Source organism: Vicia villosa, unplaced genomic scaffold (genome assembly GCF_029867415.1).
Source record: "Vicia villosa cultivar HV-30 ecotype Madison, WI unplaced genomic scaffold, Vvil1.0 ctg.004398F_1_1, whole genome shotgun sequence".
Taxonomy (NCBI): Eukaryota; Viridiplantae; Streptophyta; class Magnoliopsida; order Fabales; family Fabaceae; genus Vicia; species Vicia villosa.
The window spans coordinates 12,203-34,829 of record NW_026706431.1 but is presented as its reverse complement, the minus strand read 5'-3'; the positions used below and the strand labels follow the sequence as shown (position 1 = coordinate 34,829).

The 22,627-nt window shown below is 31.4% G+C and overlaps 1 protein-coding gene and 1 pseudogene across 1 annotated transcript; both read left to right on the top strand.

Annotated features, from left to right (window-relative positions):
- The first annotated feature begins 897 nt into the window (after positions 1–897).
- Positions 898–9,710, top strand: LOC131642047 (uncharacterized). Its single transcript, XM_058912338.1, has 10 exons — positions 898–1,357; positions 1,933–2,027; positions 2,808–5,843; positions 5,984–6,328; positions 6,678–7,269; positions 7,427–7,542; positions 7,673–7,777; positions 7,879–8,010; positions 8,100–8,166; positions 8,478–9,710. The coding sequence occupies exons 3-10, from the start codon at positions 2,808–2,810 to the stop codon at positions 9,029–9,031; spliced, it is 4,947 nt and encodes a 1,648-aa protein (XP_058768321.1). The 5' UTR covers positions 898–1,357; positions 1,933–2,027; the 3' UTR covers positions 9,032–9,710.
- A 2,989-nt stretch (positions 9,711–12,699) lies between these two features.
- LOC131642045 (probable disease resistance protein At4g27220) lies at positions 12,700–21,330 on the top strand (annotated as a pseudogene).
- The last annotated feature ends 1,297 nt before the right edge of the window (positions 21,331–22,627 follow it).

The window sequence follows — 22,627 nt, the reverse complement described above, 5'->3', positions numbered from 1 at the left end:
TTTGGTTTATAAAAATATTTAAGTTAAATTAATTATTTAAATAAAGATTAAGTAGTGGAATATATGTAAGAAAGAATGAAGAAAAGATGGAGAGAAGTAAATACAACGTTTAGAAAATAAAGTGATGGAAAATAAATTGAAAAGAGAAGAAGAAGATGCACCAGAGATTTAAACATGTTCATCCTAATCCACTTGACCAATTCCTAATCCTAATCCAATTGTATGATAGAATTGGGGTGCAGTTACCATGCATAGATAAAAATCTATGCACCGTGTATAGATTATTATGGACCCTTGGATCATTGGATCAAATTCTAGACATCAATTGTTATTACTCAATACTCAATACTCACCACTCAATACTCAATACTCAATAATCAATTCTGGATTAAAAACATGATCCAATGGGTTATGTAGGCTTATGCATGGTGCATAAGGAAAATCCTTATGCCTATTAGCCAAAGCCATAAAATTGTTTTGAATTATGCCGTCATTAATCAATTAAAGCTTCTTTAATCGATTGGAGGTGTTACTAATTGTTAATTGATAAACTCTAATTTGATAATCGCTTAACTGATATAAAGATCCTCCTAATTGATTAAACATGTCAATAATCAACTAAGATGCATTTAAATATATTTTAAGATGTTTTATCAAATAAGAGAGATTTCAAAAAATATTTGATTGATTGTGTGTGAGAGTTACCTTAGTATCTTAAAAGTTTCTCATAAAACTTTACATTAAAAATGTTGATAAGCTATTTTCAACTTTTTTTCATTGTTTTTAAAAAAATAATTAAATTTTATTTTAATATTTAATTTGACGTTTCTTAAAATCAAATTATATAAAAAATTTATTTCAATTATAACTTCTTATAATACATTTAAATGTACGAAAACCAGTGTGAACATTCATTCATTGAGTTCTTACTGTTTATCCTTTTGACTCTTTTCTTCTCCATTTAACCCAAAACCCCCAATTTGTGAAGGAAGATCCCATACTGTTCCCCCTTTTGATTCTTTTCTTCTCCCATGTCAGTTTGTTTTCCCAAGAAGGAATATGAACCGATTTTGTGATGGAAGTTCAATTTATGCTTTGCTTAACTTGTTTTCATCACTCAATGAATGAATGCACTTTACGTGTTTGTATTAATGTTGTTCCTTACATTTCCGCTATTTTACTTTATTCCATCCTTCTTCTTTTTCTCCACCATATATTTGTATCTACAAAACATATACATGAGTTGTAAGAAACCCAAAAAGAGAAAGGAGAACTTGAATTGTAATTAACACTAGCTACTGCTGTTTGGAGAAAGCCCAAGATTGTTCACACCACTTCGCTCAAAGTTGGAAATAAGGTTATTTTTTTATTTTTTTATTATTATCTTATCCATATCTTAATTTTATTTAATATGTCATATTCTATACTGGTATCGATACCTGCGCCGAGTACCATATAGATAACTACTTGTATCATAGCACAATTCTCATCGTAAAAGGGGATTTTGTAAGTTTGAGTTGTGTAATTTTTGCTCTTTGCTTGTTATGTCCTACTGGTATATTGTTTTTTTATCTCATTTTCCTTTTAGTTCATTCCATGAAGATGATCCTTTATCTCACTTCCCTCTTGATTAATATCATAACTTCATAAGAATTAAAGAAATTTAAGAATATGTTTTTAATTTATAAATTAATAATAATCAGCTGAATTTATTTTATATTTTATGTTAGCAAATTAAATTTAAAATCATATCAAACTATTACGAATTATGATTAATATATATATATATATATATATATATATATATATATATATATATATATATATATATATATATATATATATATATATATATATATATATATATATATATATATATATATATATATATATATATATATATATATATCTGCTGCTCTTTGTTTGCTGTAGAACTTGAACTGAAGTGAGCACTACACATTGGAGAAACAAGATTAATTGTTCATTCAACTTGAGCTTCCATTGAAAGTGGTGAAAATAAAAATAAGGTAAAACCATTCATATGATTGCTTTTTTGAAAATATTTGCTTATAACCCAAAATCATTGTATCATCATAGACAAAATTATGTTTATTTTCTTTTTGTTCTGCTTATTGTCATAAGCAATTACATAATATATCATAATTAATTATTACATGATTCCTTTTTATACTGTTGGATATTCTATGCATATTTTATTTGTTTCATAGTGCTATATTATGGTTTTTATTTTTTGTTGATAGAGATTTTAGATTAGTCTTGTTATTCTTCGGGTTTTGATTTGGTGGTAAACTTATTTATATGTCATATTGAGTTGAAGTATCTCTTATACTCTCAATTCATAATTTTTTTTTATGGTTAAAATAATCCTACTTTAAACTTTATATATATGGCTGGTTTAATGTACAATTTGATAAAATGTTCCTTGGAGTGTGTGAGATGTGGAGGCATATATTAATTTTTGAGGGAGAGCATATAAGTGAATGAGTTGAGGGGGTTGTTGTGATACAAGAGTGAGTTAAAAATCTCTCATTGCTTGAAAAAAGTGGAGGTCGATCAATATATAATTAAGAGGACCCATGAACCTAATGTCTTAAGTGGTGTCTCTCACTTGTGTAGTTACTCTTGACCCAATGTGAATGCCCACATCATGACCCATCACCTAAATACCTTAAATCCAAAATATTTCGTTTAACTTTATGCATGGTCGAACATTTATGCTTAATTTTGAAATATCAAAGCAATGTTAAACATTCATCCCTAACTTTGACCGACTGTAAATGATTTAGATGACGAGTTTTCTAATTGATTACGCGAAGAAAAATGTGGAGAAATCGTTAGATGGAGTGCTGAAAGAACTACGTTATATATGTTGTTTCACTTGCATTGCTAAGGAATTTGAAGAAGAAAAAACTTGGTTGGAAGCGGAAAGAACAACTGTTGGGCAACGTGTTAAAGTTGCAAAAAGAAGAGGAGATGACGTTCAAGATAATGTTATTTTTTGGGAAGAAGAAGCTGATAAGATCTTTCAAGAAGACACCAAAATAAATAAAAAATGTTTTTTTGGATTATGTCCTGATTGCATATGGCGATATAGAAAGGGAAAGGAATTGGCAAATAAGAAGGACCAAATAAAAAAACTTATGAAAACCGGAAAGGAACTTGAAATTGGACTCCCTGCCCCTCTTCCAGATGTTGACCGATATTCATCCCGACACTATATTTCTTTTAAAAGTAGAGAATCGAAATGTAAAGAGCTTTTGGATGCACTAAAAGATGACAACAATTATATAGTCGGTTTGCAAGGAATGGGCGGCACTGGAAAGACTACATTGGCCAAAGAAGTGGGTAAGAAACTTAAGCAATCCAAACAATTTACATACATTATTGATACAACAGTGTCATTTTCTCCAAATATTAAAAAGATTCAAGATGATATTGCTGGACCCTTGGGATTGACGTTTGATGGATGTAGTGAATCAGACCGATCCAAAAAACTTTGGAAAGGATTAACCAGTGGTGAAAAAATTCTTCTAATATTGGATGATGTTTGGGGAGATATTGATTTTGAAGAAATAGGGATTCCCTATAGTGACAATCACAATGGTTGTAGAATTCTTGTAACCACACGCAATGTGTTGGTATGCAACAAATTAGAATGCAGTAAGACAATCAGATTGGAGTTCTTGTCTCAAGACGATGCATGGGAAATGTTCAAACGACATGCTAGTCTGACTGAAATTTCAACTAAAAGTTTGCTCGACAAGGGTTTTAAAATTGCAAATGAATGCCAAGGATTACCAATTGCAATTGCTGTTATCGCAAGTAGTTTGAAGGGAAAACATCAGGTAGAATGGGATGTTGCCTTAAAATCCTTGAAGAAGCATGCACCGATACACGAAATTGATGATGATTTGGTTAAAATATATGAATGCTTGAAGTTTAGCTATGATAATATGAATGATGGAAAGTCCAAAAGACTATTCCTTTTATGTTCTGTATTTCCAGAAGATGAAGAAATTCCTACTGAAAGGTTGATGAGACTTGGCATAGGAGCAGGTCTTTTTGGGGAAAATTATCGCAACTACGAAGATGCTCGAAGTCAAGTAGTTATATCAAAAAAAAAACTCCTAGATTCTTGTTTATTGTTGGAGGTCGATCAAGATAGAGTGAAAATGCATGACTTGGTTCGTGATGCAGCCCAATGGATAGCAAAGAAAGAGATTCAAACAATAAAGTTGTATGATAAAAAACAAAAGGCAATGGTTGAAAGGGAGAAGAATATTAAATATTTGTTTTGCAAAGGAAAGCTAAAGGAGGTGCTTTCCTGCAAGCTTGATAGTTCAAAGCTCCAGATTCTAATTGTCAGTATGGATATGGACGTAGATTATCGCAACCATGAGAAATTCGAAGTCCCAAATTCATTTTTTGAAAATATTAGTGGCCTTCGAGTGTTTCATTTGTTGATTAATTACTTTGATCCAGTAACTATATCATTACCACAATCATTTCAATCGTTGAAGAATATTCGCTCTCTACTTTTTCAGAATGTTGATTTGGGTGATATCTCTATTTTGGAAAATCTGCAAAGTCTTGAGACATTTGAATTGGAACTGTGTACAATTAATGAATTGCCAGAAGGACTTGCAAAACTACAGAATCTTATTTTGTTGAAATTGCTTGGTTGTATAATTATAGAGAATAATCCATTTAAAGTGATTGAAGGATGCTCCTCACTTGAAGAGTTGTATTTCGTAGGCAGTTTTAATGATTATTGCCGAGAAATATCCTTACCAATGTTACAAAGATTTATATTGGATGATGGTTGGAGGATTGTGAATGATTCAGTATCAAAATGTGTATCTCTTTTACATCATGAAAATAAATATATACTCTCCAAAAAACAACTCAAAGAGTATATACAAGTAGTAGAGGCTATTGGACTAAGAGGAATCTGGGGGGAATGGGTAAATATCATACCTGAAATTGTTCCTATGGATCATGGTATGAATGATCTAGTCGAGCTTAGATTGAGTTCCATTTCACAACTTAAGTGTCTCATTGACACTAAGCATGATAATTCTCAAGTAACAACTGTCTTCTCCAAGTTAGTTGTACTAGAATTGGAAGAAATGGAAAGTTTGAGAGAATTGTGCAACGGTCCCCTTTCCTTTGATTCTCTAAAGAGTTTAGAGAAGCTGACCATCAAGGGATGCAATCAATTGCAAAGCTTATTCACGTGCAGCCTAAACCTCTTCAATTTAAAGAGCTTGTCATTGATACAATGTCCGATGTTGATCTTCTCCCTATTTCAACTGACCACGTCTCATAGCCTAGTGTCATTAGAAGAATTGGAAATAATTGGCTGCAGGCATCTTGAATACATAATAATAGATGAACGAAAAGAGAAGGAATCGAGAGGAGAAAAAGTTGTTGATGATGAGGATAATGATCGCAAGAGGAGTCAAGACTCAATATTTCCAAAACTTAAGAAACTTAATATTCATGAGTGTGATGGATTAAAATTTATATTCCCATTTCTCTCTATTCAGGATCTTCCGGAATTAGAATCTTTCCAGGTATTTGGTTGTGAGATGCTGCAATGCATATTTGGCCACAATTTAATAAATAATTATCTAAAATGTGATGTTACCACGTCTTCTCCCATTTCTAGAAACGCTTCCAAACCAGAACAACAATCAGATCCTATGAAATGCAGTCCCTTTTCATGGACCAATATAAGTTGCTTTGGTAAAAAGTACTTGCCCAAATCAATGACTAATGCAAGGACTGAAATCCCATTGGTTTCTGAAGATCAACAGCAGGTAAGCCTTCACCTTCTATCATGTTATCTTTTAGCCTATTGGTAAAGTGTTTGACATTGTACTTTTAAGAGATGAAGTTCAAATCCTATGAGATTGTTGTAAAATGATCATTAATGCACGGAAACTGTGATGAATTGCAGCACATAGTAGGAGACACGGGAGATCATCACAGTGGTGGCAATAAGTGGCACAATGTCTTCCCAAAATTAAAAGAAGTCATGGTTTACAGTTGCATGAAATTAGAATACATATTTGGACACTATTCTGATGCTCATCAAAACCATAATGAGATTCACCTTCAGCTTCCAGCATTGCAACATCTCTTTCTTATGGATCTGCCAGGTTTAGTCGCCATGAATCCTCAACATTATCACACAACATTTCCACTTTTGAAAGATCTTAATGTTAGTAACTGCTTGCAATTTGCTATTGGTGATCTCACAATTCATTCGGTTTCACAATCTTTGGATTCTACAATGAAGAAGGTATTTTTCTTTGTTGTTTGTGAAATTAATCAAATATTTCAATTTCCATGAGATTGCAAAATGAAAAACATTCATGCCATGTTTCGGTAGTGACATCACCTGTTTCTATAAATTTTATAACTTAATGATTTTAAAATATAAATAGATGAATTTTCTGTTAAAAATTATGAAAAATTATGATATTATCTATTTGGAATATATAATTGATAAAATGTTGAATAATGACACATTTAGTTAGGAACCAAAAATTATGGTATTATCTTACTACTAAGTAGAAAATATATATTTTCTCAATGAAGAAGTACATGAACAAAAAATGAACTTACGTTTGGAGTACATTGAGTTGCAGGATCTACCTTCAAAGATTACGAGCCTTTTGGTTGGTCCCAAAAATTCATTTTCCCTCAATTACCTTACATTGATAAATATCAGGCAATGTGAAAAATTGGAAATTGTGTTTTCAACTTCTATATTAAGATGCCTACCAGAATTGATTATTCTAAAGATAGAAGAATGCAAAGAGTTGAAGCATATTATTGAAGATGATTTGGAAAATGAAAAATCCATAACTTTTGAGTCTACAAACACATACTTCCCAAAGCTAGAAATACTTGTTGTGGTAAGCTGCAACAAAGTCAAATGTGTCTTTCAGACCTCCATATATACAGAGCTTCCAAAGCTAAAAGTTCTGATAATAACAGAAGCATGTGAGCTGCGAGAAATATTCAAAACTGAAGGCGGTGATCAGAAACTCAAGATTCCAAATCTGGAAGTTGTAGAATTTATCAATCTTCCAAACCTCTACTACGCTCAGGGAACACACTTTCAGGATGTAAAATATTGTTTTGTACAAGACTGTCATAAACTTGCTCTGACTTCAGCATCAATATCCGTAGACATTGATGACATTTATGAAAATATTAGTTTTGTTGACGCCATAGGTACACACTATATCAATATCAAATATTTTTCAAGACATACATGAATGATGCAAATAATTACATATTATGTGATACTTGTATTTATGAAAATAACTGACTGGTGTATACTTATTTCTTGTGATGTTTCTCATATAATGACGTTAATATTTTGCTATAGATAGTAGATTATATGGCGAATTAGAGATTCTACTGGATCCATTAATAAGCCATTTCACCTGTAATGAATATCCAAGTTCAGAATCAGAATCAGGAAGTACTTCATCACAGCCACAGGTGAGTACTATAATACTTTAATATAAAAATCCAAACAATCAAAATGAATCTGAAAACAAGATTTCTTTTCTTAAATGCTAAGTTCCCTTGGATATTACAACTTATTTACATTTGCATGCCATGAAATTAGTTGGATGGTTCTACTACACCAGAAAAAACTTTAGCAACAAATTCGTCTACCATTTCAGAAACAAAGAAGGAGCCACCAATACAATTATCTGATCGTAAACAAAAGGCATTTCCCCTGTTCTGCGTGTACCCTTTTTTTTTCTTCACTTTTTCAATGTAGTAATTGAATTGTACTACAATCTTAAACAACCTATTAAATTTAAGCAGGGTGTCGAGATAAGTGATGAAGAAGGAATTACATCAACTAACGTTAAGTCTTTAACATCCTCAACTCATTCAAAAACAAATAGTTCATCATCAGATCCATTAATTACTTCTGAATTAAAACCATCTCCACAGGTAGTCTTGTTGTGTTTTTTATTCATTAACTGCTATGAGATTGGATTCCTAAAAATCCAGTTTTAAACTAATTTTTTTATTCTATGCAGAAAGACGGTGATTGCCAAATAGCCACAACCTCTTTGTCCATTGGCACGACGGAGACCAATGATGAAGGTGAAGAGTCTTTCAATATATTTTTCTTTTTTATGTTACTTTCTTTTGATTTTGAACATTTTCCTATCCCATAATTTGTTCAGTTTCTCTAAATGCTGACGCTTCCAAGAAAGTAAGCTCAAATATTGAGGAACAATTTCCTAATGATGATAAAATAATATTTGCCAAATCTAAACCCTCTCGTTGCATCTCATATCCGATTGCATCTCAGTTTGCGTCAATTCCTTCTAAAGTATTTACTGCTTTCATTTTCTTTTTAATTAACTTTGTTTTGCTTAAAGAGACTTAGTCGTTATTTTCTATACTTTCAGGTGACCCTTCTCAAAAAGTAGAGGAGTTAAGTTCTTCTTTGCCTATCACAAAGGAGCTTGAGCAACTAGTCTCGAAGAAGCATCTGGATTATGAGAATTTGTCTTTGTTGACAGATTTCCTTGTTAAGCATTCTTCAATTCTTTTAAGGGATGCTTCACTAAGTAGCAGATACAAGGGTTATGCTTACAACTGTCTAGCAGAGCTATTGAAATTCCTCCAAACTCATAGTGTGTTGGATGTGTTAGGTTCAAAACACTCTGAGTTTGTTGAGTTATTACAAGATGTGCGCAAATTCGGTTTTGACAAGGAATGGTTGGATGGTGTTGAAAGGCGTGTTTTGTTTCCTGATAATAAAGTCTCTCAAGATACATTACAAAAGTCATTAGATTCCAAGCAACAAGCGGTCGCCAAGGAGGTTGAAGTGTTGCGTTTAAAGATAGCTATTTTAAGTCAATGTACGGAAGATCTTAAGCATCAGTTGACATCGTCTGAAGCTGTTTTGGAGAGTATCATTCAACAGAAGACAGTATTAAGCGCTCCTATTGGCTATTAGACTATATTTTCATTTACTTCTATTCCTTCATTTCTAATTTGCTATTGTTTTCAATGTGGGAGTTGTTCATGGGTGTAAGATTTCGTCATTTCTCGTATGAACTGAACTTATTACGGTTGTGTATTTAAAACTAATGTTGTTTGATAACTATTGTTAGAATGAACTTGTGCATTATAGCTGAAATTTCATGTTGGAATATCTTGTTAAAAGATGATGTTTTCAAGAGGATACTTGTATTTACTGCTTGCAAAGCTGTAGAACATTATTGGGTTATTTCTAATATCATTTGCAGTGGTAGAACATTGTAACACCTCGTATTCTCCGCTCATTTAAATTGCTCGAAATTACGGATATGTTGAAATTATGTCTTACCGATTAAATAATCATTTAGTAAGGAGTTAGGAGCTTCAAGTGTAGGGAATCAGAGACAAGAATCAACGTGGGTTTTCCCTCCGCTTAGGTTCTGCTTCCACTGTATATTGGGTTAATAGTAATTCACCCCTGTAATGTTAGCCTGTAATGTTAGCGAATTTTGCTTTTCTTCCTCCCTACCTTTTGGCAACCGTTTTTTCAAAAAAACCGTTGCCAAAACCTGCCTTTGACAACGGTGGAGGTAAATCAAAATACGCTCATATTACAGGGGTAAACTACTATTAACCCTTGTATATTTAGTGAGATTGATTTCATGTATCTCTTTACTTTTCTTTTGTTGTAAATATTGCTCTGACACAGTTTAATCAATTGTCATTCTAGTGCACCACTTCTGAAAACTAAATTGTTTAAATTATGAGAAATTCTTCTATGGAACAACCAATAAGAGTAAGAAGAGAAATTTTCTAATTTATTTAAATTTAATTTTTTTTAATTGAATTTATTGAGTGGTTGTGATTATAAAGGAGGGAGAAAACTTTGTATTTAGTTTTTCATTAATTAAAATTTTATGATTGGTTTTGTGTAAAAAAAAAATTTATGTCTGTGTCTACGTAGGAATTTTCCTTAAATTATATGTTAATTTCTAAATAATTACTAGCGGGATACTCGTGCGTTCGCACGGGTACTGGTACGGTACGCACATTTGTTTTCAAAATATAATAAAAGAAAGTCAAATTAATTTAACCAACAAATTTTATTATTTTTAAAAAGATAATAAATTGTTGCCTGTATTTTTTTGTATATATAAAATTTTTAAATGAAAAATTTATTTTTTCAGATATAAAAGTATATAAATATACATTATATGGGTATGAAATGGAATGAGACCTAAGGTACCCGCACCCATACTCGTTTATTTTAGTACGTAATTATCCGTACCTATTTTACGGATTTTTACGTTGCTAGTTAATGATAATATTTGCGGGTGTCCATAAAACAATTAAGAATATTTCATATTAGCATATAATTTTAATATTATTTCATTTATAAATTACTTATGTATATACAAATCAAAAACTAAAATTAATGGATATATCATATTACAATATTTTTGTTAGTAATTTAATATTCAATAGCATTAAATGACTTTTACTCCCGTCATATTCAATATTCAATATTTTAATAGTAATTTACTATTTTTGTTAATATTTAATAAGATTAAATGACTTTTACCCCTGCCCTATAGGCGTGTTTTTATTTACCCTCTTAAAAAATAATTTTAAGACAAACCTTAGCAAAAAAAGATTTCATCATTAAATTTCCTATTCCATTTTTTGGGCCAGATTCTTAGAATCTTGCCTACGTGGACAAAAATAATGTGTTGACTGTGTATTTACTGTACATGTGACATTTTTTTTAATTTCCACGCGGAAATTCGTATTTTTTTTAATAAAAATTTCTTTTTAAATTTTTTTTAATTACTAAAATAATTTTTTTAAAGTGTAGATATAATTTTTTTTAATTACTTAAATAAAATTATTTTTAAAAAACTCCACAAACAAAATAATAATCTAAAATTTTAAAGCTTAAAGTATTATATACAACAATATATTATGGGCAGGGACGGACCTATGTTGCTCAATATGTGGGCTTGAGCCCCCACTATAATTTAGAGAAAATATGTTTATTATTATATATACACTTTAAAAAAATGACTAACGTCACATACATTTAAGAATTAAAATGGTTGCCTACTCCATAAAAGTATAATTCACTTGAAAAAAATGATTAAATATTTTCTATTAATGTGAATAGTATTTATACTATTATTTCACTTTATAATATTATATTTGTTTACTGCTTTTTTTACATATACATTATTTCATAAATTATTTATTTGTTTACTGCTATTTTATAGTATATATTGTAACTAATTATATTGTAATTATTTAAGATTTGAAAATAATTATATTGTTCAGATTTGTAACTAATTTTACTGGTCAATTTTAACATGTAGCTCACTTGATGGGAGTATTCTATTTTAACCTACAAGTTAAAAAAATGAATTTCCATGTGGAAATTAAAAAAAAATTCAAAATGCCACGTGTATAGCAAATACACACTCAGCACATTATTTTTGTCCACCTAGGCAAGATTCTAAGAATCTTGGCCAAAAATATGGAATACGGCTTAAATGATGGAATCTTTTTTTGTTAAGGAATATTGATCAATAACTTCATGACTTAGGAATATTAAAACAACAATTTGGTATGGATACTTGTGCCTTTACACGAGTATTAGTGTGTCATGCACATTTTTTTCAAAATATAATAAAAAATATTTTATTTTATCAAAAAAAATTTATTACTTTTACAAGAAAGACATATTTTTAAAATAAAAAAAAATTTGTTTTACATCACTAATATATATATCTCAATTTTCCAGATATTATATTTTAATTTTTCATATATTATCTTAAAAATTATTGAATCTTAAATTAAAAATAATTTCAAAATAAAAATATTAGTAGCATAAATAATTAAAAAAACAATTCATTTTTCTTGAGTTTGGATTCATACATTATTTTAAATATTTTTTTTTAATTTTTATAATTGTACAAAAATAAAACAACTCATTCGTCCGCAAGTAAAAATTTTGGTATGTTTATCCGCGCGTTCACACTGTATTGACGTATTACCTATGTGTTCGTACGGATACTGGTGTGTTACACGCAATTATTTTCAAAATATAAATAAAAAACAATTTATTTTATTGAAAAAATTAATTATTTTTAAAAGATAAATAAAACTGTTTTAACAAAAGTAAAGCCAAGAGGATCCATAAGATAGGGAACTCACTGGGATTATTTTATCCCACCCCATTATATATTGATTTTAGGTGCTACAGGTTCCGCGAAGGGTAAGGAGAAAGCAGTTTGACTTTCTTATGTCTTCTGTTCTTTTGGCATGGCGAAGCTTCCGTTGTGGAGTTTTTAGATCGTTGTTTTGATCTAGTTCTTAGTATTTTGTTTTGAACATCTTGTATATATTATGCCATTGTGTAGACTTCTCTTTGAACATCCTGAAAAAGTGGAGGTCGATCAATGTATAACTAAGAGGACCCATGAACCTAATGTCTTAAGTGGTGTCTCTATCACTTGTATGGTTGCTCTTGATCCAATGTGGATGCCCCCATCATGACCCATCACCTATGTACCTTAAATCCAAAATATTTCGCTTAACTTTATGCATGGTCGAACATTTCTGCTTAATTTTGATCTACTGTAAATGATTTATATGACAAGTTTTCTAATTGCTTATGCGAAGAAAAATGTGGAGAAGTCGTTAGATGGAGCGCTGAAAGAACTACGTTATATATGTTGTTTCACTTGCATTGCTAAGGAATTTGAAGAAGAAATAACTTGGTTGAAAGCAGAAAGGACAGCTGTTGGGCAACGTGTTAAAGTTGCAAAAAGAAAAGGAGATGATGTTCAAGCTAATGCTATTTTTTGGAAAGAAGAAGTCGAAAAGATCATTCAAGAAGAAACCAAAACAAAAAAAATATGCTCTTTTGGATTATATCATGATTGCATATGGCGATACAGAAGGGGAAATGAATTGGCAAATAAGGACCAAATAAAAAAACTTATGAAAATCGGAAAGGAACTTGGAACTGGACTGTTGGAAATTTTCTTAATTAATTAAAACTTTATGAACCCATACTTAATTCAAGATGAAATATATAAAGCGGAAGCGTACCTTTAAGATCCATGAAATTTTGATAAAAAGAAGATGATCTTGATAGGACAAATGACCTTCCAATTGTAGATTCCTTAATTCCTTAGTTTCTCCTTCAATGGGATAAAGAGAATAAATATTCAATGATATTTTCTAGTAGTCTACAATTGGGGACCATAACCCCTTATTTATAATAATCACATGCCCTTTCATGAAGAGTCATGTTTATTCAAGTTTAGAATCTCATGCCCTTTCATGAAGGGTCATGATTATTCAAGGTTTCTTATTCCAATTTTACCCATCACAAAAATAGAAATAAGACTTTTGGTATCTACACAATATTTTTCATGACAATTACATCCTTAGCCATAAACTTTATATTAAATAGATCACTTTAATTTGGCTAATTAAATAATGGTCCTAACACATTAATTTATTACATGTATGACCCAAAAATTCTAACAATCTCCCACTGGTCATATATGTATGTATCCTTATAAATGTGTTAAACTTTATGAGCTCAAAATTCCCATTATAAACATTGGACATATCCTCATCTCGTCCATTAATTACATCAATATATAGGACCAAAGCGGTTTTCATTATATCAGTCATAATTAAACCCATCAATGATCACAAATATAAACACAACTAAATGACATAGATTAATCATGAAATATGTAGCATGAAAATCACATGAAGGTGATCAATACATGTCAATTTCCAACTGGTCCACCTTACTTTAATGAAATCCATATTATCATACAAAGTGCAATAAACTGAATAACTAAACTTTATTTCTGATCAGAACGTAATATGAATATACTATCAAACATAGAACATAACTAATAACAATGACTAACTCCCACTAAATCAAAGAATCCTCTAATTCTATAACACCCATGTGAGCATTTTGCTCATGAAAGACCTTGGGTGGAAGCCCCTTTATCATAGGGTCCGCTATCATGGAGTTTGTCCTTAAATGTTCTATAAAAATTTGTCCACTTTGTACTCTCTTCTTTTGTCAATTATAGTTTATCTTAAATTGACCAAATTGTGCAGGAAGAGATATTAATACCAAATGCACGAGTAAATTATCCGAAAACTCAAGCTTTTGTGCCATAAATTTGTTGGAAGCAATATTAGACATTTTCATAATATACTTTCTTATGTTTCCTTTGCCTTTATACTTTATAGAAATTAAGCTTTGAAGAAGTGTGCTTGTTTCCACTTTATCACTTTTAGCAAAGCGCTTTTCAATTTTAGCAAGGAAATCTTTAGCATTTGTTATTTCTTTAGATATAGTATCCTTGAATGCCTCTGGAACGCCGCACTTTATGATCATAAGACTCGTGCGATTAGAGCGATCCCGCTTCTCATAATTTTCCTTTCATTAAAGGTACTGAAGTCTATAGGAGAAGGGGTCAATTTATCATTAATACAAGGTCAAGATCTATGCAGCAAAAAACAATTAAAATGTTTTCCTTCCGGTCCTTAAAATTGGCACCATTAAAAAACTAGAACTAACAATTTGAAATAAATCATAAATAAACTCAAATAATATATGCTTAAATAATGTCATAACTCATCTCAAGATATCTAGTGCACCATCAATATCAAGTCTTTGGACAATAATATTAATTGCTAGTGATACTCTTGTTATAACAATCCAACATTGATAATAAAACATGTCAAATAATAAACCCCTCTTTGGATTGATTTATCATTCACATGTAAAGCCTTAAAATTATCACATGTTTATCATTATAGGTGTGTGTATATAATTATGTCAAATATCAGTTTTCCTTTGGGCCAACTAATACTTACATAGAAACATATGCATACTAACATTTAACATTTCTCATGATCAAATCCATAAAAGAAGGGTCACTTTGGTGATTTCTAGTCTCAATAGAATCATTTAAAAATGTCAAATAACTTTAATTTAAAATTATGACAAGTTGAATTAAATTAATTTCTAAAATATACTTATATTCCATATACAATTTCTTTAATAATATGAGAGGGATTGTGTTGCTAACATATCTATCCCAAGATCTCATTCATTCAAATTTAAGTACTGGATTTTTTTTTTTTTAATATTTAAAATAGAACAAAACATTGCAACCCTTAAGTTGAATTCCCACACCCACTCATGGATGAGATACCGAATGGGAATAATTTGTTTCGTCAACCATAAAAAGAAATTAATGAAACATCACTTAAAATCAATTTGTGTGAAAGCAGACGTGATGATTCAGGAAAAGGCTTTATTTAAATGAAACAAAACAAAACTTAAATACCTCAAAACAATTCCATTTATGATTCATAAATAATATGATAATGCATATAATAATGCATATGGAATAAAAGAAACGAAGCACCGTGAATAAATAAACAAGTATAATATCATGAGTAAATTAAACAAGTGCAGTACTGTTAATGAATTCACCAAGGTACATTAACTTTACCAAAAGTTTTCTTCAAAATAACACTTTTATACAAGTGTCTTAAACTTTAAATATATATATTATCCTGAAAGCAAAATTCTATAATAGCAGAGACAGGCATAAATTTCTAATGCTAATTACAAAATTCATATGAAAAATCATGTGAATTATTTAACACTCATGTTTAATCATAAGCTATATATAAATATTTCTTTAGGGAACATGATTCTAAGTGTTAAACAGTCAACAAACACATGCATATTAACACATCTAATGCCAAACACATAGACATAGGCTATTTGCATCTAACAACACATAAAACCTTAGACTCACGGCTGCGCAAATAGAATTGCACGCCTAACGCTGTGCAGATTATATTTTAATGTGATTATAATTTGTGCATTAGGTGATGCATTATTGTATTGTATTAATGTCCAAATGGGTAAAATTAAATTAATTTAATTACGCCAATAATCCAATATTTTGTCAAGAATTATCAAAATTCACACATGAATTATGTATGGGTGGCTCTGATACCACTTGTTGGAAATTTTCTTAATTAATTAAAACTTTATGAACCCATACTTAATTCAAGATGAAATATATAAAGCGGAAGCGTACCTTTAAGATCCATGAAATTTTGATAAAAAGAAGATGATCTTGATAGGACAAATGACCTTCCAATTGTAGATTCCTTAATTCCTTAGTTTCTCCTTCAATGGGATAAAGAGAATAAATATTCAATGATATTTTCTAGTAGTCTACAATTGGGGACCATAACCCCTTATTTATAATAATCACATGCCCTTTCATGAAGAGTCATGTTTATTCAAGTTTAGAATCTCATGCCCTTTCATGAAGGGTCATGATTATTCAAGGTTTCTTATTCCAATTTTACCCATCACAAAAATAGAAATAAGACTTTTGGTATCTACACAATATTTTTCATGACAATTACATCCTTAGCCATAAACTTTATATTAAATAGATCACTTTAATTTGGCTAATTAAATAATGGTCCTAACACATTAATACGTTATATATGTTGTTTCACTTGCATTGCTAAGGAATTTGAAGAAGAAATAACTTGGTTGAAAGCAGAAAGGACAGCTGTTGGGCAACGTGTTAAAGTTGCAAAAAGAAAAGGAGATGATGTTCAAGCTAATGCTATTTTTTGGAAAGAAGAAGTCGAAAAGATCATTCAAGAAGAAACCAAAACAAAACAAATATGCTCTTTTGGATTATATCATGATTGCATATGGCGATACAGAAGGGGAAATGAATTGGCAAATAAGGACCAAATAAAAAAACTTATGAAAATCGGAAAGGAACTTGGAATTGGACTCCCTGCTCTTCTTCCAGATATAGAACGATATTCATCCCGACACTATATTTCTTTTAAAAGTAGAGAATCGAAATGTAAAGAGCTTTTGGATGCACTAAAAGATGACAACAATTATATAATCAGGTTGCAAGGGATGGGCGGCACTGGAAAGACTACATTGGCCAAAGAAGTGGGTAAGAAACTTAAACAATCCAAACAATTTACATATATTATTGATACGACAGTGTCATTTTCTCTAAATATTAAAAAGATTCAAGATGATATTACTGGACCATTGGATTTGATGGCTGTAATGAATCAGATCGACCCAGAAAATTATGGAAAAGATTAACCAATGGTGAAAATATTCTTCTAATATTGGATGATGTTGGGGTAGATATTGATTTTGAAGAAATAGAGATTTCCTATAGTGACAATCATAAAGGTTGTAGAGTTCTTGTAACCACACGTAATGTGTTGGTATGCAACAAATTTGAATGCAGTAAGACAATCAGATTGGAGCTCTTGTCTCAAGAAGATGCATGGGAAATGTTCAAACGAAATGCTGGTCTGACTGAAATTTCAACTAGAAGTTTGTTCGACAAGGATTTTAAAATTGCAAATGAATGCCAAGGATTACCAATTGCAATTGCTGTCATCGCTAGTAGTTTGAAGGGAAAACATCAGGTAGAATGGGATTTGGCCTTAAAATCATTGAAGAAGCATGCACCAGTACACGAAATTGATGATGATTTGGTTAAAATATATGAACGCTTGAAGTTTAGCTATGATAATCTGAATGATGGAAAGTCCAAAAGTCTATTCCTTTTGTGTTCTGTATTTCAAGAAGATGAAGAAATTCTTACTGAAAGGTTAGTCAGACTTGGCATAGGAGGATGTCTTTTTGGGGAAAATTATGGCAATATGCTCGAAGTCAAATAGTTATATCCAAAAATAAACTCTTAGATTCTTGTTTACTGTTGGAGGTTGATCAAGATAGTGTAAAAATGCATGACTTGGTTCGTGATGCAGCCCAATGGATAGCAAAGAAGGAGATTCAAACAATAAAGTTGTATGATAAAAATCAAAAGGCAATGGTTGAATGGGAGAATAACATTAAATATTTGTTATGTGAAGGAAAGCTAAAGGATGTGCTTTCTTGCAAGCTTGATAGTTCAAAGCTCCAGATTCTAATTGTTAGTATATATGCATATGAATGGTGATTTCCATGACGAGAAACCCGAAGTCCCAAATTCATTTTTTTGAAAATATCAGCGGCCTTCGCGTTTTTAATTTAATTAGTGATTTTAATCCAACTCTATCGTTACCTAAATCAATTCAGTCGTTGAAGAATATTCGAACTCTTCTTTTTAAGGATATTGATTTGGCTGATATCTCTATTTTGGGAAATTTGCAAAGTCTTGATACACTTGATTTGAATTGGTGTAAAATTAATGAATTTCCATAAGGACTTGCAAAACTACAGAACCTTAGACTGTTGAATTTTAGAATATGTACAATTGAAAGGAATAATCCATTTAAAGTGTTTGAAGGATGCTCCTCACTTGAAGAGTTGTATTTCATATGCAGTTTTAATGATTTTTGCCGAGAAATATCCCTCCCAATGTTACAAAGATTTATATTGGTTGATAGGGTTATGCAAGTGAATGGTTCAAAATGTGTGTCTCTTTTAATTAAAAAAGATTAACATTTACTCTCTGAAAAACAACTCAAGTACTGTATACAAGTAGTAGAGGTTCTTAGACTAACAAGAATCTGGTGGGAATGGGTAAATATCATACCTGAAATTGTTCCTATGGATCATGGTATGAATGATCTAGTCGAGCTTAGATTGAGTTCCATTTCACAACTTAAGTGTCTCATTGACACTAATCATGATGACTTTCAAGTAATAACTGTCTTCTCCAAGTTAGTTGTACTAGAATTGTATTTTATGGGCAGTTTGAGAGAATTGTGCAATGGTCCCCTTTCCTTTGATTCTCTGAAGAGTTTAGAGAAGCTGACCATCGCGAACTGCAATAAATTGCAACGATTATTCACATGCAACCTAAACCTCTTAAATTTAAAGAGATTGGCATTGCAACGATGTTCGGTATTGATCTTCTCCCTATTTCAACTAACTACGTCTCATAGCCTAGTGTCATTGGAGGAATTGGAAATAATTGGCTGCAGGCATCTTGAATACATAATAGATGAAAGAAAAGTGAAGGAATCGAGAGGAGAAATAATTGTTGATGATGATAATGATCGCAAGAGGAGTCAAGACTCAATATTTCCAAAACTTAAACATCTTTATATTGATGTGTGTCATGAATTAAAATTTATATCCCCGTTTCTCTCTGTTCAAGATCTTCCGTCACTAGAATCTTTTTCAATATCTGGTTGTGAGAAGCTGCAATACATATTTGGTAAAAAATGTGATGTTACCACGTCTTCTCCCATTTCTAGAGACACTTCCAAACCAAAACGAAAATCAGATCCTATGAAATGCAGTACCTTTTTATGGACCAATATAAGTTGTTTTGGTAAAAAGTCAATGACTACTGCAAGGGCTGAAATCCCATTGGTTTCTGAAGATCAACCCCAGGTAAGCCTTCACCTTCTATTATGTTATATTTTGCAGTCAACATAAGAAAGGCCATGAGATTGCAATTGAAACAAAGTAAAAATAAAAAGGCTTCATATGCATGACAGATAACGATTGACAAAGAATAACTCAAGGCAAAAATGAAAGTGCAATGTCTTTTAATAATCTAAAATGACGTACATGAACAAAAAATGAACTTAGGTTTGAAGTATTTTGAGTTGCAGGATCTGCCTTCGAAGACTACCATCCTTTTGGTTGTTCCCAAAGATTCATTTTCCCTCAATTACCTTACATTGATAAATATCATGAGATGTGAAAAATTAGAAATTGTGTTTTCCACTTCTATATCAAGATGCCTACCACACTTGCTTGTTCTAAAAATAGAAGAATGCAAAGAGTCGAAACATATTATTGAAGATGATTTGGAAAATGAAAAATCCATAATTTTTCAGTCTATAAACACATACTTCCCAAAGCTAGAAATACTTGCTGTAGTAAACTGCAACAAACTCAAATGTGTCTTTCAGATCTCCATATGTAAAGAGCTTCCAAAGCTAAAAGTTCTGATAATAAGAGAAGCATATGAGCTACAAGAAATATTCAAAACTGAAGATGATGATCAGAAACTCGAGATTCCAAATCTGGAACTTGTAGAATTTATCAATCTTCCAAACCTCTACTATGCTCAGGGAATGCAATTTCATGCTGTAGAATATCGTCTCGTACAAGACTATTCTAACCTCTCTCTGACTTCAGCATCAAAATTCGATGACATTTATAAAATTCTTGGTTATGAACATAGGTACACACTTTATCAAATATTTTTCAAGACTTACATGAATGATGCAAATAATTACATATTATGCGGTAATAGTGTTTATAAAAACAATTGACAGGGGTATACTTATTTCTCGAGATGTTTTTTATACTTTATGAATTTGTGCATGTTCACCCATGCACAAAATGGGACAAAGTTAAGTATAATATATGGATGTATTAATTTTAATGTTGAAAATAATGATTTAAAGTTGAAAGTAGACATTTTGATTTGTAATTATGATTAGGACTATAAATATCAACTATGTTTCTAACACGCTCTCATTTGGCGGTGGTCGTTTATAGGAAAAATTACTCGGACCAATTACAATATCTATGAGTTTAGCAAATTTTCTTTGTTATTCCTTTCTTAGGTTGTATTTGGTGGTTAATTTTCCTTGCTTGTTGTGCTTCGTACCGCCTTTTTGTAATTGTCTGTAAGAACTTTTGGTTCTTTCTTAATATATCCCTTGATTACAAAAAAAAAGAGAGCAACAAGAGAGAGAGAGAGAGAGAGAGAGAGTTCCATCAGAATCCGATTTTTTCTGAGTTTCATCTTTTTCAATCAGCATCTTCATGGAAGGAGATTGGAGTAGAGTCGAGGGCAAGTTCAGTAGGAAACCAGGAGGAGCTAAATGGGATATATTAAGAAAGGAGAATGAGGTGACAATGAGGGAAGTTGTAACCATTTTCATTACCGACTTTGGGGATAACTGGAATGCTAGGGACTTATACATTGAATTTAAGGAGCTAGGTTTGATTGAAGAAATCGTAATACCTACCAACAGAGATTGGAGAGGACAAAGATTTGAGTTTGTTAGATTCCTTAATGTGGCAGATGAGAGGAACCTGGAGGTAAAAATGGACAATATTTGGCAAGAAGGAAAGAAACTAAGAGCTTACATATCAAAGATTAAAAGAAAGGAGGCGAAGATGAATAGCAACCCAGCAAGTTTGAAGAGAAATGGGAACACAATATTCACAGAAAGAAGGTATTTTCCAGAGATCAAGGGTAGAAACAATGCTTCTGAGATTGGGAGAGAAGTGGGCACTACACGGTCAAGGGCTACTAAAGCGCTTTTTTTGGGCTACTAAAGCGCTTAAAAGCGCTGCCAAAGCCAGCGCTGCCGTAGGTAACGACAACGCTTTTGAAACTCCAAAAGCGCTCTCATAGCCCCCCTATAGCAGCACTTTTACCAGAAAAGCGCTCTCGTATCCCCCCTATAGCAGCACTTCTTCCATAAAAGCGCTCTCGTAGCCTACCTTATAGCAGCGCTTTTATCCAGAAAAGCGCTCTCGTACCCCCCTATAGCAGCGCTTTTTCCAGAAAGCGCTCTTGTACCTCCCTTATAGCAGCGCTTTTTCCAGAAGCGCTTTCGTAGGTTGCGCATTTTTTATTTTTTATGTTTTTTTTATCTTAGGCAGCGCTTTTAGTTAGAAAGCGCTTTCATAGGTGGGCCTTTAAGAGCGTTTTTTAAAAGCGTTGTCGTTGCTAAACGCGGTATTTTAAAGTGCAACATGTAATTTATGCCTCCCAGTTCGACCTGTAATTTATTTTCAACTTGTAATATTTTTGACCTGTAACATATTTTTATCCTGTAATATTTTCAACCATATGTAGGACAATATATACCAATATAATACCATTATATACCATGGATAAAATACCATTATATACCAAAATAAAAGATATACATCAATAATATAAGCCCGAAATTCGTGTCCTCTGCATAATCACATGTTTACTAACAGATACATATAACTAAATCATGAACATAATATAAGCCCGAAATTCTCAAAATCCGACGAGCGCACGGTCATGGTCCTGCAAAGTATGAACAGAACAACACGGTTAATTAAAACAGTCCCCACAACATACAGTAATGTATTCATAAAATTTTTCACACAATATTGTATTCATACCTGTGTGAATACTCGCTGAATATAAAAGTGACACAATTCCTCTTTGATTTCTTCCAACTTAAGTTTCGTGTAAGAAGCAGCATAGAAGTCATCAAAGTACTACATAACAAAAACATAATATGCATGATTTAGTTAAATATAATAAATTATAAGAAATTATCCTAAGTTATAAATCCATACCGTGATTGGAATCTCTAATTGATCTGTTTGAAGGATTTCTTTCAAAAACCTCAAAACAAAGTATCCGCAATCTGTACTGTTTCGCTGTTGCGGACACTACATAGAAAAACAAATAAGATTTTTTAGTTGTCTTGTTTTATCAAGTAGCATAACTATTAATAGCAAAATTGTAAAAATTAATGTACC